Consider the following 24,933-nt stretch of genomic DNA (forward strand, 5'->3'; position numbering starts at 1 on the left):
GGATGTATGTGACTGTTGCACATGGATTACAGATGTAACCAGTGCAGAATTTCCAATCATTATTGTAAGGGCAGCAGGCAATAACGAGTTTTGCTGTAATAAATTGCTGCAGCAATGCAAACGTTTGATTTAAAAAGCCTGCTGAACACATGCGATTTCTAGAATTATCTCTGAGCCTTTATTCCCTTATGTGCAAATGTGTTTATGCTCTATATTTTTGCTCGTGCACTTGTGATTGACAAAGCTTGATTTATGTCTCGTCCTCACTCAAGTTAAGTGGCTTTTTAGGCGACATCGTCAGCAGACATCTTTACTATTGATTGTGCCTTTGCTAAATGGCCTGTATCACTATAGCCACCACAAACAATGCCCTTCCCAATGCCATATATTTCGTCACAGGATAGTTTATTGTTGCATTATGTACATTTTTTTCCATTAGATCGCAAACTTAAACTGTTTTAATGATGAATAAAATCCATTGATAGAGCATGGCAGGAAAACATGTATAGGAAGAATCACCGCCCTTCTATCATCTAAAGGGCATCTCTGAGAGCAGGATTTCCTGTCCACACTAAGAGGAGTCCAGCGAGTTAAAATGCCATCTTTAAATGTCAAATGCCTTCTCTAAGCACATCACTGTAAGGTATGATATGATGTGACTGTGTTCAGACACATTAGGCGGAAAGGAATGAAATAAAAGTTAATTAAAGTCACCATCCAAAACAACCCTCTAAACAATAGACAATGTGAATACTTGTTCTAATTCCCTCTTTGTTTATTATTGCATGTGACTGATAGTGGTGCTCTGGGCTCTGATTTACAGATGAGCAGGAGGCAGTGCAGAAGAGGACATTCACAAAATGGATCAATTCCCACTTGGCAAAGGTAAGAGAGTCTGGTTCATTCCCACTGCTACTGCCAACATTGTATTGTGTCTTTACACAAACAATGCTGCTGCTGTTTGTGGATTAAAAACTTCCCCATCTCATTGTTTCCCACTTTGAATCACTCACCTCGTCTATACTCCACACACTATGCTCACTGTGAGGATGCCGTGGAGCTGGTCAAAGGACCGACTGCCAGCTAAGACCACACACACAGTCTGATTTATGCGCATGCCTCTCATATTCCCTTTTCCTCTCCAATCCCATATAGCTTGTAGCAAGGATTTACACTCACTGTAATTATCACTTTCACATTACAGCATTTAATACACGCTTTATCTTCTTTTCCTGCAAGCTACTGTCACTGTTTAAGTCTAAATAACAAATGAGCGCTCTATCTCAATATGGACCAATTTAGATTGTTCAGGATATGAGATTTTATTCAAAAACAGCCCTCCATTTACCTCCTTAAACTTAAACCAAATAATTATACCTGATCTAGCTGCATGCTGAGGGGCCATCATATGCGTGTAATTATTGTATTATACTGCATTACGCCACTCAATTTAACCCATTACTGCTTGAATAGTGTGTCAAGAAGGGGTGGACAAGGCAAATACGGCATGGGGCAACACAATTAAGTGTTTTTCCAATCGGCAACGCTTCTCTCAAGGTTTCCTATTCGATTACGACAGCTGTGGAGGCCTTGAACCACGGTGACGTGGAGCAGAAAATTCATTTGAAAAGCACTCAAGAGGGAATAAACCTTGACGTAATATTAAATATCATGTCTCGGGACCGTGCCAGCAGAAAATTACACCCAGTCCTGTACCTAATTGCCTTGAATTTTTGATAAAAATCCAAGGTAAACGCATTGGTTATTTATTGAGTTATTTTGATGCAGTAGAGAAGAGCCACAGACCTTTTGGTGTGTCATGATCATTGTAAATGACAGCGTTTGAATGAGTAGTGACAGAAGAAGAGGATTCAGAGGGACAGATGGAAAGAGACCTACATAAAATCTGAATTAAGAAGACTAAAAAAACAGTTTAATTTTTGGGGAATTTCAGAACATAAACAATCAAATTTTAGATTTTGGCCCAAATTATTGTTTGCTAGGAGCAGCAACTTCCTTAATTCTTTTCGATTGACTGGCAAATGCTCCATTTTTTTTTTTCCGATTTCACCCATACAGTACATATTTATTTATCTGTTTTAAGATTTTTAAGATGATTCTTTTGGCCTTCTGCCTTTATAAGTTAAGAAATGTGAGGAACAGAGAGTTAGGGATGACATACACCAAATGGGTGCTGATAGGGATTTCAACCAGCAACCAGGACTGTAGCCTCTGTACACGGGGCCCCTTCTCTTCCTACTGAGATAAACCAGCGCCCCATGTTTTTGTACTCATCAATATAACTTGTTCAGTAAGCTTTGCTAACACCTAACTCAGCCTGAGACAGACAATTTTTTTTTTCCATTTCAGTGTTAATGCTAAGCTAAGCTAAATACCTGCACTTGATTAAATATAGTCTTTTTGATCAAAATTTCAAGAAAACAAAAAGTATCTTTTCCGACAGTCAAACTATTTTTTTCAGTAACATTAAGTGCAATAATGCTGGTTGACTTTCTGGCCACTAAAGTGAAGAGTACTTTCAATAAAACAAAGTCTGACAAAGATCGTGAAAAAGTCATTTTAAATCCACTTTAAGTAACTGATTCACTTAATCGATAGATTAGTGATACCATCACAGCTCCATCGGAAGACATAACAGTGTTCTCCAAGCTTTCCTCTCTGCTCAGTTGATCAAATTAGTTGCTCTCCTCCTCCTCCTATACCATCGCGAAATGGCTCACCGTTTCACCTGATGCCTGACGTCGCCATGGTGACACTGATTGGCCCATATTTGTCTTCAAAAAAAGTCCTGGTCGTCATGGCAGCTTGGCAAATATTCGTAGAGCTTTGTGATGAGTAAGGGCTAAAAAGTCAATTCAGCTTCATGTTGTGGAGGATGTGTTGTAATAAGGAGATCATTTTGTAGGTGAGAAGAGATTGAATGGCATCTTTAGGCCCTTGTTTCAATCACACCCATAAATACTCTACAAAGAACGATTTAAAGAGGCAAAAAAGTGTGAGAGACAGACGGAGAGATAGCGAGAGGGAAGAAGCTTTAACAGTTGGTTTAGCTCGGCTCTCAGAAGGATAGATCGTGCCCTTGGCTAGGCAGATGATTAGGCCGCTCTAGTTATCACAGGTCTTTAATTCAGCGCCTAAAGGTATGTGATTAATCGTTAGGTGAGTTGAGACATGGTGTGAGGGCTTCCTTTCACTATCACTCTCCTCCCCCTTACTTTTCCACTCCACAGGTCTAACAAAAGAAGTCTTATGAGCTCTGCAAAAGAGCTTTTACAAGAGGACATATTGCAGCTGGTAATTTATACAGGAGATTAATGACTCTCATTACTCGCAGTAGTTCACCAGATGAAGTCACCAGTTATAGACCAGAGGTATAAACTGTAAGAGAGCAGCTGGTCTCTACATTTTTAAGGTTGGTTATTTTACTTTAACAGACGATGATGTTGTGTTGAATCTTCAATAACACATATTTTATAATTATTTCTTATCATACATTTTGCTTCATATGTAGAATTCTGTCCCTCAAGCAAGTAAGAGCCTTTAAAGTCGTACCCTGCGCTACACTGGAGTGACGGGGGGGGGGGGAATTTTTGTGAACAGGGCCCCAAGTTTCCATTTTGACAAATCCTCTCTGAGAGGGTTAAAGCTTAATTACGGAGTGGCCGGTATGAGCAAGCGGAGGTCTCCTCGTCACTCAGGCGTTTTCCAGGCAAACAGCTTTAGTACAGCAATCACTGAACCAAGTGTTCTTAGAGATTACAGCTGCAGTAAAGCGAAGCTCCCAGTTCCTCCGTCAATGTTTACTTCCTTGCTCCCACCTCACATAGAGGGGGACTGACAAACTCCATGCACACTAAGATCCAAACCCAGCACCTCATGGTGCATGAAATGTGGTTTAGCCAACTCAGTTGCAAGATGTTCTTCATATTTTTTCACTTTTCAACCTGCCCAAGGATCAATCCTAATGATTTAGGAATAAGGTCTCCCCCTTCTAATGACACTGTACATACCTGAAACCAGCATCACAATGAATTAATATGCTAAAGTTCTGCATTCTCAACCACTATCTGGTCAAAATTGTACAAGTGTTTAATGATGATGATTAAATATTAGCAAGCTTACAGCACTATGGTAAAATATATATCCACACTAAATATCAATATGTAAGCGTTTTCAGTGTGAGTATCTCAGCCTTATTGAGCTGCTGGCAAAGCAATAGATTTTTTTATAACTTTTTTTTTTTTTCCGATACATTTTTTGGGTGTTTTTTGCCTTTTTTTTTTATTGGTTGTGGGTTAGGGTTAGGATAGAGTAGGAAACCAGGGAGAGAGAGTGGGGAATGACATGTGGGCCGCCCACCCAGAGGACCGCAGCCTCCACACATGGGGCGTGACGCAACTGCCAGGTCATTATGTTAGATTTGTAGCAATGTTTTATTTTATTATCATGAAATCATAAATCTAGGCATAATGCGATATTATATTAATACAATATTTACACTGGCAACTACGTATGTCCAATGACATGAAAACCTCGATACAGAAATGGGCTCTTTGAATGACAGTTGAAAAGGGGATCATTTTTGTAGGCAAATAGACACTCGCCGGCCACTTCATTAAGTACACATGGACAGTCTGCTGTTCTCTAATTCAACAGCTCAGCCATCCTATAATGTACATTTTTTCTTTACACTGTCAGGTGGGGGGCTATTTTACAAGATCTTTATTATTGAGGTCTCAGTTTTCAGTCATTTTCCAATGACTGTATTAAATCAGGAAGTATTCCTAGTAAAACATGAGAAGGGCAGAATAGAAGAACAATTGTTCTATCTTAACTTCCTGTATTGCAATTCAAAATGAAACCCTTCGGTCCTCTTTTTCTTTCTTTATGTCTTTTGTGCTGTTGATCTTTAGGAATCTACGTAGTCGAGTGTACCAGGGGAATAACATGAGAGCACAGACAGACGCACATCCTGAAAACTCCTCTGCTCACAATCAATTATGGCCCAGACACTCATATGTAATTAGCTCATTAAGCCCTTGATTTATTTTTTTTAGCTCATGTGGCTGAGCAGAGGAAATGGATATTACTTTCTTATTTTGTAATTAGTCAGAAATTTCCTCATTAGCTTTGGGATTATAATGAACAAATAGGTAAATTTAACTTCAATTAGCTCATGGTATAATTCATCCCTTTGAAGGGGTCCTTGCGAGTGTTTCTTCTGTCACTTTATGATAGGGGCACAAGTGCTGTCTGGACGGTCTAATATCCAAAGCCATGAAATGACATTAGAAGAGGAATTAGCCAGAAGAGCTACTGTGTTTGCTAATTAATTTTGAAAGACTTGAGGTTAGTGTCCCTTCTCTCATTGCCTTCTATCATGTTTCTCGCTGCCACTCTTTCTACTCAATTATACCCCTCTGTGGTGCATGATGGGGGTTGTATGTTTTTCTCTCTCACCCACCCCACACACACTCAACTTGCACGTGCGAACACAGACACACTCCCGCACACATTGCGGCTTCCTCACGTCTCTCTTTCTCTCTCTCACTCCCTTTGCCGCTAATCTCCCTGTGAATGGCTTGCTCGTCTGAATGCCCCCTCCCCTCCTCTAAACCTCTCCTCAGCCGCAGCATGTGATTGCGCTTTAAGAGAAATCCTTGATGTGGCGCCGGCAAGAAGCTGAGATATGTGGATTTCCCAGAGTCTAGAAGTCTGTGTCAGGTCAGGAAGGAAGTCAATGAGAAGGATGGAGTTTGAAATCATCAGCATATTTTAGGATTTGAAGACCCCATTCAGATCCTGCTGAGCCTCTGCTTATGGCTGACTGTAGCTGTCAGTAAGGCTCGGCACAGCCAAACTCTTTTGGGGCTTGAAGTAGTTTTTTTTTTTTTTTTTTTTTTTTTAACAAGGATTCCCTTTATCCATGTTTCAGAAGCTGAAATTAAAGTCTCACAGTGTTGTGAATTTATTGTATTTTGGTTTATTTACTCGCTGTGCCACTCAAAGTAGGTTAGTGTTTAGAAAACCTACCTCTTGCCTTATGGTTTCATGCACATCGCAAGAGCTATTAAGACTTAAATCACATGTTGTTGCATTCCACGACAACTGTGAAAGCTTTGTGTGGGTTTATCGCAACAGTAAACAGTGCGTTTATGTAACTGAAAATTTCCAGGAACAAAAAAAACATTCAGAAAATGTCCCTTGTACGCCATTAAAAGTTGTTCAAAGAAAGATGTGTGGGGGTTTTGATAAGAAATCAAGCATAAACCATCCCTCCGAGGCATTACATCATTTCTGTATGTGCTTGTTTTGGCAAATTGTGAACTAAAGTCAAAAGCATCATCAGAATAAAGGCTCATTAGTGTGCTTATGTTCTCTTGTAGCGCGTCCCTCCTCTGGTGGTGACAGACCTGTTTGAGGACATTAAGGATGGTGTGATGCTGCTGGCCCTGCTGGAAGTCCTCTCTGGACAGAAACTGGTGAGTCTTCTGGTCATTTCTTAGCATGTGACTTGGCCACAGACTTCAAACACTTCATATCCTCTGATCTGTCTGGATTAAATATTAACTTGAGCTGATTTAAAACGGATCTAACTGGTGAAATAACAAAGAGGGTCATTCATTTTTAGTTGCATACATAATTATGGCCAGAGCTGCAGCTGGAAGTGCTTTTGACAAATCTGAAGAAGGCTACAGGCTTAATGCAGTGCATGTTCAATGAGCAACTATAAGATGGAGATTTTCATTGATTTATAGGATTTGGATGAATATAGAAGCCTGTATTAAAAAGGACAGATCCCAGTTAACAAACACTCAACAAAGACAAAGAGGTGCACACCTTGAGGATTTTACTCAGCCGATGTTGCCTTAGGTCTAAACTGTCCATGTCCTATTGATCTGACTGGTTATAGACAAACACAACTGATAGGATCTGTGCCTTTCTTACCTTTCTCCTGATTTATTCTTTTGTCCTTTTTTAATGTAATGTGTTTGCTGATAGTGTTTGTACTGTACTAAGCTTGATCTCACATCATAATATCAACACCTGTGCCATAACCTATAAAAAAAAAAAGACTCATTTCAATTGTTCTCTTTTTATATCCTCACTATTTGTTCCTCTTCCTTTGTCTCCATCACTGTTGTTTACCTTTTTCCTTCCAGCAATGTGAGCAGGGCAAGAAGCTAAAAAGGATCCACTGGGTCGCCAATATTGGTACCGCTCTCACCTTCCTTGAGGGTAGAAAGGTAATAGTTCAGCACCTTCTTTTTATGTTATCCCCCCCACCACCCCCCTGTTTACCCCTCCTACTGCTCTCCCTTGCTCAGCTGTTGCCTTGTGGGTACAAACATCGAATCCTGACCTTGCGTGACCCGTTTCCCCTTCCTCCCCTGCCTCTTATTCCTACCTTCTCCACCTTCCCACATCCCCCATTTACCCTGAAACCAACATCCTCTGCTCTGGTTTTTTCTAAGACTCTTTTTACATTTGATCTTTATCAAGTTGGTTTACCAATTTAGTTGTCTGGCTGCCTTTAAATCAAAAGTTCTATAAAAAATATATGCATTTGAATTTGACTTTACTGCTTTTATAAACCAGCTGAGCTAACATACTTGTTGGTCACACCACACCTTTTCCACTGTATCATATGACTTTCAAACATACGATACCTTTTCCTGGCTGCAGTGACTTACTTCCATCATAAACTCTTAATGCAGTTGTTGATGTAATTATCTAAATGCATTAATTTCCCCCTCCCTGAGAGTGGTGGAACGTTCTCACAGCTTCACCCAGCTCGTCCTTGGATATACATAAATAAAGCCATAAGTATGAGCTGGTGTCTGCAGGGACATTGATTTCTCTTCCTCAAGTGTGACAGGGTTAAAACCATAAATCCTACGTCGTTAATCTGCAGTCTACAGATGATACGAGAGTGGGAAATCTTCTGTATACGTCTGTGTGTGTGCAACTGCGGGTATCTAAGTGTGTAGAAAATTAAATGTAAATATGCTCTGGATATATGTCAAGATTGTATTTACATTTAGCGTTCGAGACCCGTATGCCTGATGCATGCTCCTGTCGTGTGTGTATAGTGTGCTGTGACATTATAATGTTTACCATTTAATCATGTTTCTAAACTGTTTAAATGGCTGAAATATATCTACTTAACCATAAAATGTCATGAAATAGGAGACAGACAGACAGACAGACAGACAGACAGACAGAAGAAAAATAAACATTTCTGACAGCGGTAAAAGAAGGAAGAAGTGAAGCCCCTACAGTTAAATCATCTTAACTACGCCGTTATCTACACATTGTTACCACCAATACAACTACTACCATATAGTTAGTTACCTTTGTTCTCATTGTTGTTGCTGTGGTCAAACCCCGAAACCTTTCCATCTACATTTCCAGCCTCACAACGCTGTGTTTGAGCTGCAGTGATGACCTGCTGTGATTTCTAATATGAAGCGTGTATTGCATGTATTCTTATCAGTTACCATCCCTCTCTGCTCTCGCCTGCTCCCAAACTCTCTCCCCCCCCTTGTTGTGCACATATACGTGGTTCCATGTATAATTACCATGTGATGACCTGTTGTGCTGCAGGGCCTCAGTAATATAACCCTCGGTGTGATAATATAGAATACTTCATCATATCAGTATGTACAGCCTCTCCTTTTCTTGCTCTTCTCATTGCCCCTCTCCCTCGCTGCATCACTCTCTCTCTCTGTCCATCTCTGCTGGATATAATCCCTGATGTCTGTGTAGTGGTGATAGATCTTTCCTCTCAGCCAACCACTCCAAGTTTAGCTCGCCCTGGAGATGTTGCAGGATCTGCTATCTCACACTCAATGAGGCATCCTCCTCCAATCAAAGAAATCTAGAGTACCCCTAAATGCACACTCTCTTCTTCTCCTTCTCTTTTCTTTTTCTGCCCTCCAGTCCGCCTACAGAGGATCTCCGGTCAGTATTCATGAAGTTCCAGCACTTGTTTGTTTAGGAAATGGAAAGGATAAAGTCAGGATTATCTGCTTCCTGTATACCTGAGGATTATGCACACGCAGTTTTTTTTTTTTTGTTTGTTTTTTTGTGTAGACATATGTCCGATACAGAGTTACCGGATTTTAGGAAATTGTGTGTACTTAATCCTTATGTATGAGATTATAGTGAGGTATAAACGGAAAGCAAGATTGTATTTCACTCTGGATTATTAGGTCCTTCTATGAGATATTGAAATAATGGATTTTATGTTTTTGTCATAGATCAAGCTTGTGAACATCAACTCCACAGACATTGTTGATGGACGGCCGTCAATTGTGTTGGGGTTAATGTGGACGATCATCCTCTATTTCCAGGTAACTTTGCCTTAAGTAAATTAAGATGAGTAGAATTAACCACATTAGAAAAGGTACATTATTTATGACAAATATGGAAAACTAGATTCAAACAAAGAGCCAGAAGAAGAACATGAATTTGGTTCTGCTATGAACATTGCTGCCAATGTCCAACAAGAAATCTGAAGAAATATAAAAAATAGAATAAATTTAGTGCTGCAAACTTGCAGGACCTCATATGTTTATTTTTTGCAAAAAGCTAAAAAATGTGAACTATGGAGGAATTTTAAGATGGGGGAAAAAAATCAATCTTGGATAGCATCCCCTCTGAAAAGGAGAAGTTGCTACCTCAGGCGTTTCAGACATGCACAGATCAACAAAAACTCGATCACAATGCGACGGTCTCTTAGCAACATCAGCACATACAGATGTCTGCTACTCCAGCAAACGTAGAGGAATTAAATGAAGCGAAATGTACGACAGTGGAAAATTAACTTATTCACTCACTGACATATTGATGTACGTCATTTCTGGTGATGTTTATGGATTGCTTTGAGTAGATTGTGGGTAGACTCTGTTTGTTTGCAGAAGAGAGGAAACAGAGACAATGCTTATGTATACATAGCAATAAATCTTGTGAAACTGACCAAGTGCCAAGACTGAGGACTAATAATAATAAAAAAAATGTTTGTTGATATTATTGAGGCTGTTGGAATTGAAATATGTCATCATTTCTTAACAGAATTGGCAGTCTGTACAATCATAGCTGCAGACAAGTCACTACATTTAAAAGCTGATAGTTGATCTCTGTACTATTTCATTAAGTTGCCCTCAATCAAGTTTTTTAACTCCAAAGTGCCCCTGCGTTAATCGGCTGCCTCTACCACAACTTTGATGCACCAATCTTTCCCACAAAAAAACATGTAATTCATGTAGAGTAGAATTTAAAATCACATTTGAAGCCACTTAATGTCAAAGTTACACACATGTATATGTTCGGAAGAGCTGTACATCACTGATGGCTGCAGCTGCATATGTTGTAAAAAACAAACTATTATTAATTACTATTAATAGCAATGATTCAGCTCGATACTACCTCTTCCAAGAAGGTTGTGTTTTTAGTGCTGTTTGTTTATAAATTGGTCAGTGGGATTATGGAAAAATACTGGCCTGATTGTCATCATGTTGGAGTGAAAGTGAAAGAAAATTTGGGACCAGATCTTAGAGGACTCAAAATCAAGCTTTGAAAAGAGGTACAGGCTCACAAACCAGCACTAACGTTGGCCAATCTTAAACATATAACGTTCACAATACAATGCAACTCAAGAATAAGCAGATACGACTGATGAGCAAGCAAAAATTGTGGATCCAACTAATAAAGCAAAACATCTAGTGGTTGCATTTGCAGGATTTCCATTTCATGTCACTTTGGACAAAAAATGTCTGCCAAAAGAATTTCTAACATTGTTAATGTAATAGCATAGATAAATGGAGTATTAGTCTTGTCACAGATGTGTTATGCTCATCATCGTTCCTGTCAGTAATTAATAAACAAAGTTTGTTTATTTATTTGTCATTTATATGCTATTCTTTTTAGATTGAAGAGCTTACCAGTAGCCTACCAGCACTTCAGGCTTTGTCCAGCAGCACTTCTTCACTGGACAGCTCCAATAGCAGCACTGAGACCACCAGCCCCCCTGTCAAGAGAAAACCCCTCCCACCTCCTCAGGGCGGAGCCAGAAAGGCCCTACTGAGATGGGTCCAGCACACAGCCACCAAGTATGCAGCCTCCTTCACAAAAAAAACAGTTTTTCTTTTCAACAACAAAAAATGCTAACTGCCGTACAAAACTAGCAGCCAACTTGAGAGTAAAAACATTCTCTTCGGGCCACTGTCATTGTTATCATCTGGTTTTTCAATCTATTCATGTCATATTGTTCCTAGACGTGTAGGGGTCGAGGTGAAGGACTTTGGCCCCAGCTGGCGCACAGGGTTGGCGTTCTATGCCGTTATCCAGTCCCTTCGGCCAAATCTAGTTGACATGGAGCGTGTATGGAGGAGGCCCAACCGAGAAAACCTGCAGGAAGCTTTCTTATTGGCTGAGAAAGAGCTGGGCATTCCACAGCTTCTTGACCCAGAGGGTAAATGGATTTTTTTCATCACATGTCATTTGGACTCTTTTCATTTAGGTTGATGAAACGTGAACTCCACAGATCTTGGTTCTTCTTTCATTCATTCTTAAAAGTAATGGTAGCTTTTCATCATTTAGAGCTGTTCTCCATAAAGCATGGATCTCAGGATCAGATGTGTACCTCAGTGTCACTCTCAAACACCATCTGCGCTCCTTCACGCCTGCCCTTCACAATGAACTCTGACAAATCATGCTTGACATCAGTATAATTAAGGTCCATTAAGCCATGGGATTCAGTATGATGAAACCTCCAAACACAACTTTGACTCTGATCTTTAATGCTGAAAGTTGTTTTTTAAATTTAGGGTGCCATATGTGTTTCTCTGAATGACTGTAATGATAGATTTTTTTTAACAAAACAGGTCGTTTCCTTTGAAAGAGAACTCTATACAACTTGAAATGACTTCTGATTACATTCATTATCTTACCTCTTTAGATGTCGATGTAGACAAACCAGATGAGAAATCCATTATGACATACGTAGCCCAGTTCCTGAAGCATCATCCCGAGCAAAAGCAGAGTGACTCAGATGGACGCCAAGAAGAAGAGGTAACCAGCTGTCACACTCATCTCAGTGTGAATGCGCACATTTAATGTCTTCTTCTCTCTTTTTGCATCCTGTGTGTTTTGTGTCTCTTCAGTTGTCGAGTTAGTGTGTCAAACTTTAGGAATCATATATGTATTAAAGGCATTTTTATCTTAGGTCCTTATATTTATGTAATGCTTTTTAAAAAGTTCAGATGTAGTAATCTCCTACCTGTCAGACATTAAAGAGGGTTAAAACATACAATATATATACTTGTGCTATGTGAATTAGATCTAGCAATGTCTTGACTGTTTTATGTCTTTCCTTGTTGCACATCTCTCTCCTCTTTTCTCTCTTTGTCTTTCTCTCTCTCTGGTGTGTTTTTGTTTTGTGTCTGCTTTCCTGTGGTTGTTGTGCTGACCTCTGTCCTACAGCATGATCTTGCTCCTCGCGATATAGAGGAAATGTTGGAGGTAGGTTATATAGCAACTTTAAGGTCCCAGGGGCAGGTTTTCCATCATTTCCCACTGCAATTTGCATCCATGCACTTTCATGGTTTCCATATACGTAAATGTGATTAATGCTTATTTTTCTGCCTCTGCCTATTGGATAACAGTATTACTGCTTACTGCACAGTGTAAGGCTCAGATTAAACATTGTTTTTTTCCATGTCAAAATAGAGCCGACATGCTTCTATTAGCTCTTTATCATACATGATGTGATATTCCTGCCTCGGGGTCTCTAAGATGATAACAAAAGGAAGTCTGCTATAATGACGTGATATTACCATTTATTAACGTTACCACCTAGCGCTATGGCTCCTGGTTCCATTAGCATGACAATGAAAGCCTCTGGCGTCGGCAGTGTGCATTGATACAGTGTATTTGATGGAAACCTCGTGGAAAGAGGTTGCCTGTTTTTAAGGTTAACAGTGTCAGGAGCTGTGTTGTGCTGTAAAGCTGTCCGTGTTTTGTTATTGTCCAACTCTGGTGATGCTTTTGTGATTGTTGTGTTTCACACATGCTTTGTTCTCTGCTGACAGTTCTTGATAACACTCAACATATTCGTCTAGTGAATGAAGGTTAATTGGCCCTTGTGTTTTCACATAAAACAAAAAAAACGAATTTCAATCTAATCGAGTCCACTTGACTTATATTGCACATTTAAAAAACAACAAACTTTAACCAAGTGCAGAACAGCGAGTTAAAATAGCATAAATTAAAGCACAGAAAAAAATACATAAAATATGATAGGATACACTATTAAACACATTTTAATGTATAAAAGTCAATACAAATATGAAAAATACAGACATTAATTGAATAATAAAACACAGTAAGACGGATGGACTAATATAGTCCAATGCTGGGTTAAAAGAAACAGTTGGAAAGGTGGGAGCCATTCTAGCATGGGTCATGGGCAACATGGGCAACAAAATGCAACTGAGGCACTTTATGTTAAGTAATTTACACAAGCTTTGGTGAGTCCAGTACATTGTATAAAAGTGTACTTCCCTTCCGATACGGCTTAGTCTACGTTAAAGTATTAGGGCTGTCATTAAGAATAACGTTTAAAATCCCTGCAGGAGCTAATGTGAAGTGATAATACTCAAAAGACTGCGATTGAACAGCTCTCAAACTGAATACACTCGCGAGCTTTTCAGCAGCATAATATTGTCGTCATGGTAACTTAAAATCCAGGGAAGTGTTAGTGGGGGGTCTTAGTCAAAGTACCCTGTTTAAGCTGAGTGTTTTTGGCAGCTGTGGGTTTTTGACGTTTTGTCCTACAGGGAGACACAGTGAGGATTAGGAAAACACATGTTTAACAGCACATGCCCTCTCTGTCACCCTCTCCCTCCCTCCGTCCTTTCATCAATCCATCTTAACATCTTTCTGGGTTGTCTCTATCTTTCTGCTCTCCCCCTCTACTCTATACGCCACTCTTTATTTTTCTTGATTTGTTTTGATTTCTTCTTTGCACTTTCCCATCTTCTGTGTCTGTCTTTCACTCCGTTGTTCACCCCATCACCCCCTGCACCATCCCGGCCTCCTAGAGAGAGCAGCGAAAGAGCCTGAGGGAGCTCAAAATGTGGCTCGACCAGCTGGAGAGAGACGCAACACAGTCCCAGGAGACAGAGGGCAATCTCGCTCAACAGTACCAGGTTAGTGTGTGTGTATGTGTGTGTGTGTGTGTGTGTGTGTGTGTGTGTGTGTGCAGCTTAAACAGGGCACACTGGGCACAGACGCTCCTATTATTAGCTTAATCAGTTGCATTACACTGTGGGGATCAGACAGCAGCAGTCATATTTTCAGTCAATCTGGCTTATTCCACTAGGCCTCAGGATACTTTCCATATTGAGCAGCGTGTGGGGTATCCCTTTTTTCTTTGCACATTATTCATAAGAGTCCGGGAATCTAAACTCAGAGAGAGGGACACTATTCAGAGGCAATTAGCTGAAGAACCTGTGAACTGAAAGATGATACGACCCCTCCTCGTAGAGCACTTCCTGATGTTTCTTTACGCTCCCTTTAAATATTTGTGTACATATTTTCACATGTGACCGGGAGCTGTCAACATTAAACACTTCTTCTCTCTGCCCAGTTGTTCAAAAGTCTTCATGTCCAGTTAGAGATGAGGCATAAACAGGTGGAGGGAGCGTTGCAGTCCACTCAGAAGGATGGGATGCTGACAGTGGATCAGGCTCTGGTCAAACAGGCCTGGGAAAGGGTCTCTAAAAGGGTGAGGAAAAAAACCTGCCTCAGAAACGGTTTGTTGATTGCAATTTGTCTTCCCTGAATCAATGATTTAGTTGGTTCAATTAAGACAGAAATGGTTGAAGCAATAGCATATCATTATTTGGCTGAACAGTAGATATTCTGCATATAAAGGCAGCGTGTCTTTGTGATTGTTTTATCTGTAGTTTATGTCTTTAAATTGTGCTCAGGTGATTGATTGAGTGCGATTGTTTGAGCTGGACAATAACGATGTTTTTCTTGTTGATTCCTCAACTCTCTTCCTAATTTCAGCTCCTGGACTGGCATCTGCTTCTGGACAGGTCCCTGCCGACTCCTCTGGATATGGTTGGGGCGTGGCTGCACGAGGCCGAAGGAGCCCTGCGACAAGAGATTGTCGTCCAGCAGGCCCACGATGTGACGGCCAGCACTGTACACAGAGCTCTGGAGCAGCACAAGGTTAGCATGGAGCCACTGACACACAACTGAAGTCTGCATATACAAGTCATTTTGAATATGTTGTAAGACCGTTTTTTTTTTTCTTTCTGTGTGGTCCTAACAAGTTTTCTTTTGTTTTTTTTTCTGTATTCGTGTGCTGTGCGTATTTACACTGTGCAGGATGTGTTGAAGAACTTAGAAAGTCACCTGCAGGTTTTTCAGAGGATCCATAAAGACAGAAGTGTTGATGGAGTTCCTGTTCCCCTGGACCAGCTCCAAGACATGGCTGAGAGGTTATATCTGCTCAAGTTATTGTTCTGCATTTCAAACAATTGTAACATTTTGTACACATACTGTTTTATTAAATATCATACAAACTCCTTTTGCTTTACTCTGAATTCAGCTTTTCTGATTTGAAGTGTCAAGCTGTATATCTAAAATACTTTTAAAACTTTGTCTTCTTTAGGATGAACTTTGTCGCAACATCTTCTAGCATACATTTGGCAAGAATGGAATACTTGGAAAACCAACACCACATGCAAGCCTTCCTCACCCTGACCGAATCTAAGCTCAAATCCTGGATCATAAAATATGGCCGACAAGAGTCTGTGGAAGTGATGCTCCACAACTATGTAGTAAGCTTTGACTCACTCTAAACATGATGGACTGAATGGTATTTAAACCTTTGGGGCTCCTTTATTATGCTAATGTGAGAGATAAGAAAAATACTGAAAGTGTGTTTGTGGATATAGTCGGTTTAAAGTCATGAGGTTGTATGAAATAGGTCTCTATACAGTATATGACTTGTACCTTTATTTCCCAACAACATTTTGATTCTTTCTTCATCAGTCATTCGTGGAGAAGCAACATTTCTTTGAAAAGTACGATGCATTGTTCCAGTCCCTGAAACAGTCTGCCGAGGCTTATGTCAATGCTGACAGCTCAGGTAAGAGTTCTGAAGATACCCAGTCAATTGATGATATGATGGTTGAAAGAACCTGGTTGGATCACGAGCATGCCATGTAAAAATGTGTTTTTGTTGTTAAATTATCGCAATTAAGGGTGGCTAAGGGGGAAGCTCCTTGAAGTAAATTAATATTATTTTATTGCTGATCCTAACTATGTCATTTTCCTGGAGAATCTTTTGAAAACTGAGTGTTCTGACCTTTGTGTGCAGCTGAAAGGAACATATTAACACCCTTTGATGCATTACGCAACGAGACAATCTGATAACGTCTTTATCTCATTGTAGATGTTATGCCAAATTCTTTTAATGTTCTTAGATAAAAGTCATCTAATGGTTTTTATATCATCCAGACTTATATTACTATTTTCCTCTTAATGTTACTTTTATGTGAAACTGAGCGGCACTAAATATCTTTCCATTGTCCACATATCTCAACTTTATTCTCGGCTGTCGCACCAAAAAAAAAACAACAACAAGGTTTTCCCTCCAACCTGTGCAATTTTCCCCTGTCTGGTTTTACAGCCTGTTAGATGGGGAGAGTCTGCAGGCTACTGCTAAATGAGGTTCCTTCACTCCCAGTTCTCAGTGGGGAATACGACCCCATTTGCTAGTGAGGGGCTGCTCCAGTTCTGCAGGTCTCTGGGCGCTTACAGAGCTAGCTTGTTGGTTTCATTAAGTTTCAAGGCTGTGCTGCTTTAGGGCATGCAGAGCAGAGAAGTGAGGTGTGGAGAGAAATCAGGACATTTGAATCTTGATTGGTCGACCCAACAGTTGAAGAGACCCCCTCCATCACCACCCCCCGCATGTTTTTTTTCTGTAAGTTAGCTTACTCGGTTCTGATTGGCTGGATGAGAGATCAGTTGGATCTCAGGGTTACAGCAAACTCAGGAAAGAGAGTGACTTTTGAACTACTATTTAAATGGACACTACCATATGATCAACATGCATCTGAAACTGGATATTTGTATTTGGTGAAGTTATTTTTCTGCCCCACACTGGCTGACAATAGTTTGTCACACCGGCCTTGTGAGACCAGAGCGTTTTTTTACCAATAAAATGGAACACAGTTACAGAGACACTGCATGTCCCTGTGGTGAGAGTTTTTCAGGTCAGAGACTTCTATGTAAAGGCATGTTGCCCCATCTGCCTTTCTGAAGTCTTTATTTGTTGTTGTTTATGTTTGAACAATGTGTCTTCTGCCCTGAAGGAGGGGCAAAGTGAAAATTATATGATGAGAAAATGTAAATAAACAAAGATAAGAGTGGGGAAGAGTCCATGAGTCATCAAATTGACTTAAAAATAACAGACACAATTAGCTCAAATTTAGCTTACATTAGCAACCATGAGCTGCCTGAAGAAGAAATTATGCTGCTTCTAAATTAATTAATTAATTAATTAATTAAAAAGAAAAAGTTTTATTTTTCATAAATTCAGTTTTTTTTATTTTTAAGAGAGTTCATTAGTTCACAGTGTTGCTTCAACCTCGTCGAAATCCATAGAAATAAACATGTTATATTTTAACATTTAAGGGCTGGCAGTAGTCTAGCAGTTAGTACGTGCAACTCCATGTACAGAGGCTTAAGCCCTCAAAGCGGGCGTCCCAGGTTCAAATCCGGCCTGTGGCTCCATTCCCGCATGTCATTGCACGCCCCACTCTCTCACTCTTCCTGGTTTCTGAGTCTATCCACTGTCCTATCACTAACATAAAGGCATAAAAGCCTGAAAATAAATCTTCAAAAATGTGTTTACACTACTTCAGTATGAGTAGCTTTGTTATCAGCAACCGCAGCGATACCAATAGGATTTGAAGTAGTAGCGGTGCTGGCCGTAGAAGTATGACTACTCTAAATCATTGTTGATGTATTTTTCTTCGTTAATAATGTATCTCTTCTTCAGTGGATGAAGGCGAGATGGGAGTACGCAGGTTCATGCGGGAGGTGGTGACCCAGTGGAGGAGTCTGTCTATGGAGGTGCGCAGTGTGAGGAGCATGCTGGAGGAGGTGCTCTCTAACTGGGAGAGGTACAGCTCCATCGTGGCCTCCTTACAAGCTTGGCTAGAGGATGCTGAAGAAACCCTGGGCCAGCCAGAAAATACTAAGCGGGTAAGAGATTGTAGGAAACGCCTTCGTATACTTTAAGTTCTAACTTTTTTTTTAGACAGATTAAGTGTCCCCTCAGACTTGTATTTTATTTGATGGGCTGCCACAGAGAAGAAGCAATAAAATCCATGTCAGCCTAATTTCAAGAATTTGGTCTTCTAAATGAAATCCTATTAGCAGTCTCCACTCAAGTATCAAATGATCTCCTTGACTTACAACAAGCCACTAAGGATATTCCAGTTGTCGTATTGCTATGGTTACCTCAGATTCACACCCCACCAAGGACTAGATGGCTAATTACCCCAGTTTTCTTTTTTTATTGTCCTCTCTTTGTTTCTATCTTTGAATACCTTCCTTTGTTTCCTTTTTTGAGTGACTGTCTTTGTTTCTGACACTCGTTCTTTGTGTTTTTCTTTGTTTCTATTAATTCTTTGTTTCTTTTTGTCTTATTAATGAGTCTCTCTCTCTCTCTTCCAGGAGTTTTTCAGGAATCTCAGCCACTGGATGGATCAGCATTCAGCCATGAACGACGCAGGGAATTTTCTGATTGAGACGTGCGATGAGACCATGTCACTTGAGCTCAAGCAGCAGCTTCTTTTGTTGAACGGACGATGGAGAGACCTCTTTCTCAAAGTCAAACAAGTAAACAAAAACACCTTTAAAAATAACAAAAGATACAGTTTGTCAGAGGAGAGCAAGAGTTGGATCACACTCTATCTCCTATTTAATTATGCATTGTAGCTAATTTAGTTGTTAAAAGAAAAGGACATGGGTTATTTTGAACGAGTATTATCTGAATATTTGGAACCATTTGTCCCTCATCTGCACTTGTTACATAAAGAAAAGTATTAACACTGATATTTTTTTAACATAATGTAGAAAGTTTACCCCAAAAAAAGGAGAATAATAATAAGTCAAGTCAAGTCAAGTCATATTTATTTATAAAGCACATTTGAAAACAGCTACAGCTGACCAAAGTGCTGTACAGACCTGATTGAATGAGGGAGGCTGTTCCACAGTTTAGGGGCTTTTACTGAAAAGGGCCTATCTCCCTTTAGTTTGAGCCGTGAGCGGGGAACAAAAAAAACCAAAACAGAAACCCAAAGAATAAAACTCAAAAAGCCAGAAGAAATGAGGGTCCAATTAAAGCAATAAGACAATGGTATAAAAAGCAGGCTCATGTATAATTGGTAAAAATGTAGAAACAGATAGACAATAATAAAAAGAATAAAAACAGTGAAAAGACAACACCACTTAAAAGGCAAGACTAAAGATAATTCCAGAGCCAAAGGTCCCTGATGGCTAAGCCATGCTGAACTTGAGAAGCCAAAATGTATAAAGATCCCTCCATTTCTCTCATTTAACGCCTCTCATAAAATCAATGCTAATGTTTTTATGATCTTTATTGTACTGCAGTATGCCCGTGCAGATGAGCTGGAGAAGTGGAGAAAAGACCATTTAAAGGCTGTGACGACGCTGAAAGAGCTTCTGGACACGGCAGAGGCCAAACTTAATGCTCCTGTTCAGGTGTCTTTCCTCAGCGTTAGAGGCTTTCTGCAGGATGTGGAGGTGAGAGAAGCTGCACATTACAACCCACCCTTGAACATGCTCTGTTGTTTCTGCTCCAATTAGACTCAGATCCTGTCACTGATTCATTTACATGCATTTGACTGAGTTCATTACAGTTCTTTTTTAACTTTCAAGTAAGTATGGCAGGAATTTTGCAGAAACATATCAAATGAGTTAATTACATTTTCTTCCAAGCTGTGGTACGTCTCACTGAATGTACACTTCAGTCAGAGCTGCAGACAAATAAGTCACATACAGTTTTTTTACAGCCTAATGCAGTTTTGATGAAAGTGTTTTCATCTAAGACTCTCTTCCATGACCCTTTGCCTCATCTCAGAATACCAGGCAAAAGGTTGTTTCCATGGAGACACAATACAAGTTGGCTGGCCGCAGTGCTCAGCTCCTTGCCAAAGATGCGCCACAGGATGAGGCTGCCAGGGTCATGGCAACTATGGCAACAGCCAAGAGTCAGCTGAGCAAGGTAGATATTATTTACACCTGGAACATAAAAGTAGTTTCAAGTCTATTCCAACCTTTCTTATAGAGCATCACACTTACCATTTGCCTTTATGAGACATTTAAGATAGTCTGATCACTCGTTGTCGTCAGTGTCTGCGTCACTGTTTGATGGCCTGTATGATTTGTCCCCAGGTGAGAGAGCGGTGTCCCCCCCTTGTGAGGGAGTGTCATGTCTTTCTGCCGCTCTTGGAGGAGATGGAGAAACACGTCACTACTTTCTACCAAGCCCTGGAGCGGGCCAGTCGCATCACTGCTGCTGCCAGAGACCAAGACCCACAGAGCCAGGCCCAGCAAAAACAAAAGTGGCAGGTAAGATGTGAAGGTTATGACAAAACACAAATTAAATGGTTGCCAGGTGAAAGTTGAATGTAGGGTCCTTTTCTCCAGAGTTCTTGTGTTTGTGCAGTGCATTTGCAAAAAAAAAAAAAAGTTTCACAGTGTAATGTTGTATCTCATGGTTGTTTAATGGCAAAAAGTAATCAGGAGTTATTTTTATCAAAATAAATATCTGCATTATTTAGAAAATTAACCAAAGCAAAAAATATTAACTTTTGTCTTTATGTAATGTATTCCCGTTGCATTAAATACAACTACATCTGTTTTCTGTTGTACCTGCTCTAGCTCCTTCACTACTATCCCGATGTCACTGATAAAATATAAATCTTAGTCTTTACAACCTCATCTTTCTAAAGTTTCTGAAGTGTTTGAATGGAGGGGAATTGCTGACATTCTATACTAACAGTGTTAGACTATTTAAATGTACTGATATCAACCCATTTTCTCCTTTGTCTTCATTGTGTCCACCATTTCCTCAGGATTTGTTTAACCAGCAGCAAACCTGTAAACGTTGTCTGTCAGTGATTGAGAGGAATTACAACACCCTGCAGAGGTTGCTGTCCAACAGCAAGGTGCTCCGAAACTTCGACCTGTCCCAGCTGCAGAAGAGGGTGGCTGAAATACAGGCGTCAGCACAGGTAAGTGTTAAACATACATGAATGCACACCAGAATGCCTTACAGACCCTGAATTACCCACAACACTGATTACATTAATGAGCTTACAAGGACATCAAAACACCCAGGAGGCAATAGTGCAGATTAAATTTAGTCAAGTGTCTCACTGTTCATTTGAATAATGTAAGACAAATAATGTAATTAAACCGTATTACCAAAGAGACCGATTACAATCAAAACTACCTACCGTCCGTCCTTTCAGGCTTTGCTGAAGGAGGTTGGGGAATGGAGAAGGCAGGAAGAGGCGAACAACTGCCTGAGGAGGAGGTTTGAAGAATCAAGACAAGAGCTGGAGAGAGTACTGAAGAAAGCTCAGGGGTGCTTAAAAGAAACCGGAGACGCTGAAGAATTACTGAAGAAACACACTGTAAGTTCATCATGTAACCTTCTGCTGCAAATAGAGCAAGTCCATGAAGGGTACAGATGATGTATAAAAGAATTCTAGTCTCTGAATGTGTGATGTTCTTATACAAGAATTGCCCCCTGGGGACAAATAAAGTTTTTTAAATTGAATTGAATTGAACACAACTAAGTGCTAACTTGTCAATAAAGACAAATGTAGGGCCTTATTCACAAAAGGATGTGTGGTATTTGTGCCTGCTGAACTTGTGCATCTTCTGAGTCAAAAACACACCGTCTAATTCACAAAACACACTCAATGGGTTAAGTGCGCCCCTAACTGTGCTGCAGAGTAAACAGCATCTCTGTGCGACGGTTTGCGCATATTTAAATGAGGCATTGTGCAGTCATTTGGGGAGAATTTGGCCCCTTTGGATGCAAAAAGTGTCTAATACACAAACAGTGACTCATTCAGAATGGGAAAAAAATTAACATAGTGAGACTTGTAATTGCACCGCAGTGTTTATAAGTGATGTCACACGCACACTTGACGACAATTCTAGTGAATCAAGCCCAAAGTGTATAATAAGGTAACTCCTGAAATTCTCAAAAATACCTGTAGGTCATGTTTTGGGGGGGAAATTTTGGTTGGTAGAATTTACTAGTGTTGCAAAATGAAGCGGATGCAGATGTGCAGAAAACTGCAGGTCCTCAAGTGCCCACTTGAGGCTAAAGGCCTGACCCTTCTCCATCTCTTTGTCTGTTTCTACATTGAAAGTTAGGCAGCGGTAGCATTGCCAATATGGAGACCAGGATTGTTAGGCTTCATATCAGTTCTTGAGAAACCAATGATTGAAAGTAATTTTTAAAATTCTTTATTTATTCATTTTTCTTACTTACATTCTGTTTGGCCACAAAGACTTATTTGCGAGTCTCTGAGGATTCTTGATGCCAAAACACCCTCATTTATCTCCTCAAATTCTTTTCCTCTCTCTAAACTGCCCGCATATTTTTCCGTACAGGATTTTTTGGGCCAACTTGACCAGCGTGTGCTGAGTGTTTTCTTGAAGGCATGCGACGAGCTGACTGACATCCTTCCCCAGGAGGAGCAGGAGGGGCTGCAAGAAACTGTCCGAAGGCTGCATAAACACTGGAAGGTCAGGGGTTCACATGCGTTAATATTCTCACTAATTACAAGACATCTCCGGAGGCATATAGCCGATACTTCATTAACTTAACCAGGAAGACCTTCGGCTTTGATGGAGTTCTCTCTGGTCTCTTTCCAATTAACCTGTACTAGTCGGAGCAAACTGCAACCTCTATGGTGTTTACTTGTAGTCTCCTCAGAGGATAGTCGGTTTCTGACAGTTTTGTTGACTCCACAAAAGTCACTGAAACTAATTGATATTATGCAGACTATCTTATCTACCATGTCTTGTATGTAATGAGTCTTCTCTGTCTTTTCCACAGGACATCCAGGCTGAGGTACCGTCTCACCTGCTCCGTCTGAAGGTGGGGGTGGAGCGAAGTCGAGTCTGTGTGATCATACAAGACTGCAGAGTGGAGTTGGACAGAGAAGTGCACGCCCTGTCTGGTACCTGCACCAGCGAGAGAGTGATCAAAGAGCACAGAGTGAGACTAAGCTTTGGTTTAAACACATTTCATCAACGTGACGGTGGAAAAGAAAGATGAAATCACTTAATGCCTTCATAATCAGCGTCCTTCAGCATCTTAGGTTCACGATGTCCTCCTCTCTTACCTCCAGACTTTTTTTAGGGAACGCAAACCTCTGACTTCGTGTGAGAAGAGGATTAGAATCATGGAAGATCTGTGTCAGAAGTTACCTGACAACGACCCGGCTTATCGCGCATTAGACTCCACCAGAAACGTTGTAGAAGAGGTTATGGAGCAAATCAAGAGCACCCACCTCAAGCTGGAGCAGCACCCTGATAAATGGAAAGACTGGAACGAGAGGTAGGGATGGGGAAAAAAAAGCAAAGCGCTCTTAGTATCTTCAAAATCTAAAAGACAATTTTATTGCTCCAAGGGGTTCAACGAGGGTTTCCTTTTTTTTGTAGGTTCTGTGAGCTTTCTGATTGGGTCTCTTCTCAAAAGAGGCAGGTGAGACTCTTAAAAGAGACTTCAAGAAATTCCAGCCACAAAGAGCAAGTTGATGCTGCTGTCCAGGTGAGCTAACACATTATATTTTCTGCCGTTGGAGCAGAGGTTAAGTTATGATCCAATACTACTTTATCTCAGAAACCTGCTTGTAAATTGATATGTTTGCACAATTTCCAGGCTCTGCAGGAAGCAATAGATGCCCGAGAGGAGAGCCTGTTGTGGCTTAAGAGCCGTCTTGCTGGGCTGTCTGAGGTTAGCTCTGATCTGGAGGTCCAGAGACAGAGAACTGCTCTGGCCAAACTCTCCACTGACCTGCGGGCTCTCTTTTCTTCACTTTGTCAGGTATTTCAAGAGTTTAAAAGGAAAAACATAAAACCTGTCCGTCTCCTTAGTTTTCTCAACAAAATCTTTGTGTCTAATCCTCATCCACAGTGGGGTGAGGAGGGTTCTGCTATGTTCCAGTACGAGGAGCTGAGGGAGGAGGTGCACGGCGCACTGGAGGAGGTTCTGAGAGCACGCAGGGAGGCTGAGGAGCAGACCAGCAGGATCCTGGATGCAGAGGGGCTGGAGGAGGCGAAACAACTTTACCTTTTTCACCAGGTGTGTGTCGCAGTGTGGTTTTATTGTGTACAGATATTTTAATAATGGGAGGATCAAATGACACTGAAATAGGTTGATTAATATATAGTATTATACACAAGTTAAAGTGTGTTTCTATGGAAACATTTCTAACTTCTTTGCCTTTATGGCAATTTCTGCAGTCAACGTCTCTATTTGAATTTTAAGACGTAGTTTGACCAAATGGAAATGTCATTTTTGTTTGGATTATGTGTGGTTTGATTGATGTAAAGGAAAGTAACCTCACATAATATTGAAGTTAATTTAACAGCCCCTGAGGGTCTAAGTTCTGCTGAGCCAAGGTGTTTTAACTACTAGCCATTAGTGATTTTTAAGATGTAGAGCCAACTCAGCAGTCTCTTGTAAGATTGAAGCCTTTTTTAGTCTCTGACATTACATTAAAAGTAAAGTCACCCGAAACGTTTGAAATTCTAAATCAAACCCTT

At 40.4% G+C, this 24,933-nt stretch overlaps 1 protein-coding gene across 1 annotated transcript in view; it reads left to right on the plus strand.

Annotated features, from left to right (window-relative positions):
* Nucleotides 1–24,933, plus strand: part of syne1a (spectrin repeat containing, nuclear envelope 1a) — a 133,603-nt gene that overhangs the window by 12,850 nt on the left and 95,820 nt on the right. Inside the window, exons 2-28 of the mRNA XM_065964167.1 lie at nt 824–885; nt 6,408–6,503; nt 7,185–7,268; nt 8,965–8,985; nt 9,285–9,377; nt 10,954–11,135; nt 11,301–11,497; nt 11,984–12,096; nt 14,127–14,234; nt 14,675–14,812; nt 15,100–15,264; nt 15,424–15,536; nt 15,710–15,878; nt 16,093–16,189; nt 18,107–18,312; nt 18,787–18,951; nt 19,726–19,878; nt 20,216–20,359; nt 20,530–20,706; nt 21,213–21,371; nt 21,612–21,776; nt 22,771–22,905; nt 23,219–23,380; nt 23,514–23,722; nt 23,827–23,935; nt 24,047–24,211; nt 24,302–24,469. Of these exons, the coding sequence (XP_065820239.1) occupies nt 824–885; nt 6,408–6,503; nt 7,185–7,268; nt 8,965–8,985; nt 9,285–9,377; nt 10,954–11,135; nt 11,301–11,497; nt 11,984–12,096; nt 14,127–14,234; nt 14,675–14,812; nt 15,100–15,264; nt 15,424–15,536; nt 15,710–15,878; nt 16,093–16,189; nt 18,107–18,312; nt 18,787–18,951; nt 19,726–19,878; nt 20,216–20,359; nt 20,530–20,706; nt 21,213–21,371; nt 21,612–21,776; nt 22,771–22,905; nt 23,219–23,380; nt 23,514–23,722; nt 23,827–23,935; nt 24,047–24,211; nt 24,302–24,469 (3,755 nt within the window). The remainder of the gene's footprint in view (nt 1–823; nt 886–6,407; nt 6,504–7,184; nt 7,269–8,964; nt 8,986–9,284; nt 9,378–10,953; nt 11,136–11,300; nt 11,498–11,983; nt 12,097–14,126; nt 14,235–14,674; nt 14,813–15,099; nt 15,265–15,423; nt 15,537–15,709; nt 15,879–16,092; nt 16,190–18,106; nt 18,313–18,786; nt 18,952–19,725; nt 19,879–20,215; nt 20,360–20,529; nt 20,707–21,212; nt 21,372–21,611; nt 21,777–22,770; nt 22,906–23,218; nt 23,381–23,513; nt 23,723–23,826; nt 23,936–24,046; nt 24,212–24,301; nt 24,470–24,933) is intronic.

This window comes from Labrus bergylta, chromosome 15 (assembly GCF_963930695.1).
Source record: "Labrus bergylta chromosome 15, fLabBer1.1, whole genome shotgun sequence".
In the NCBI taxonomy this organism is placed as follows: Eukaryota; Metazoa; Chordata; class Actinopteri; order Labriformes; family Labridae; genus Labrus; species Labrus bergylta.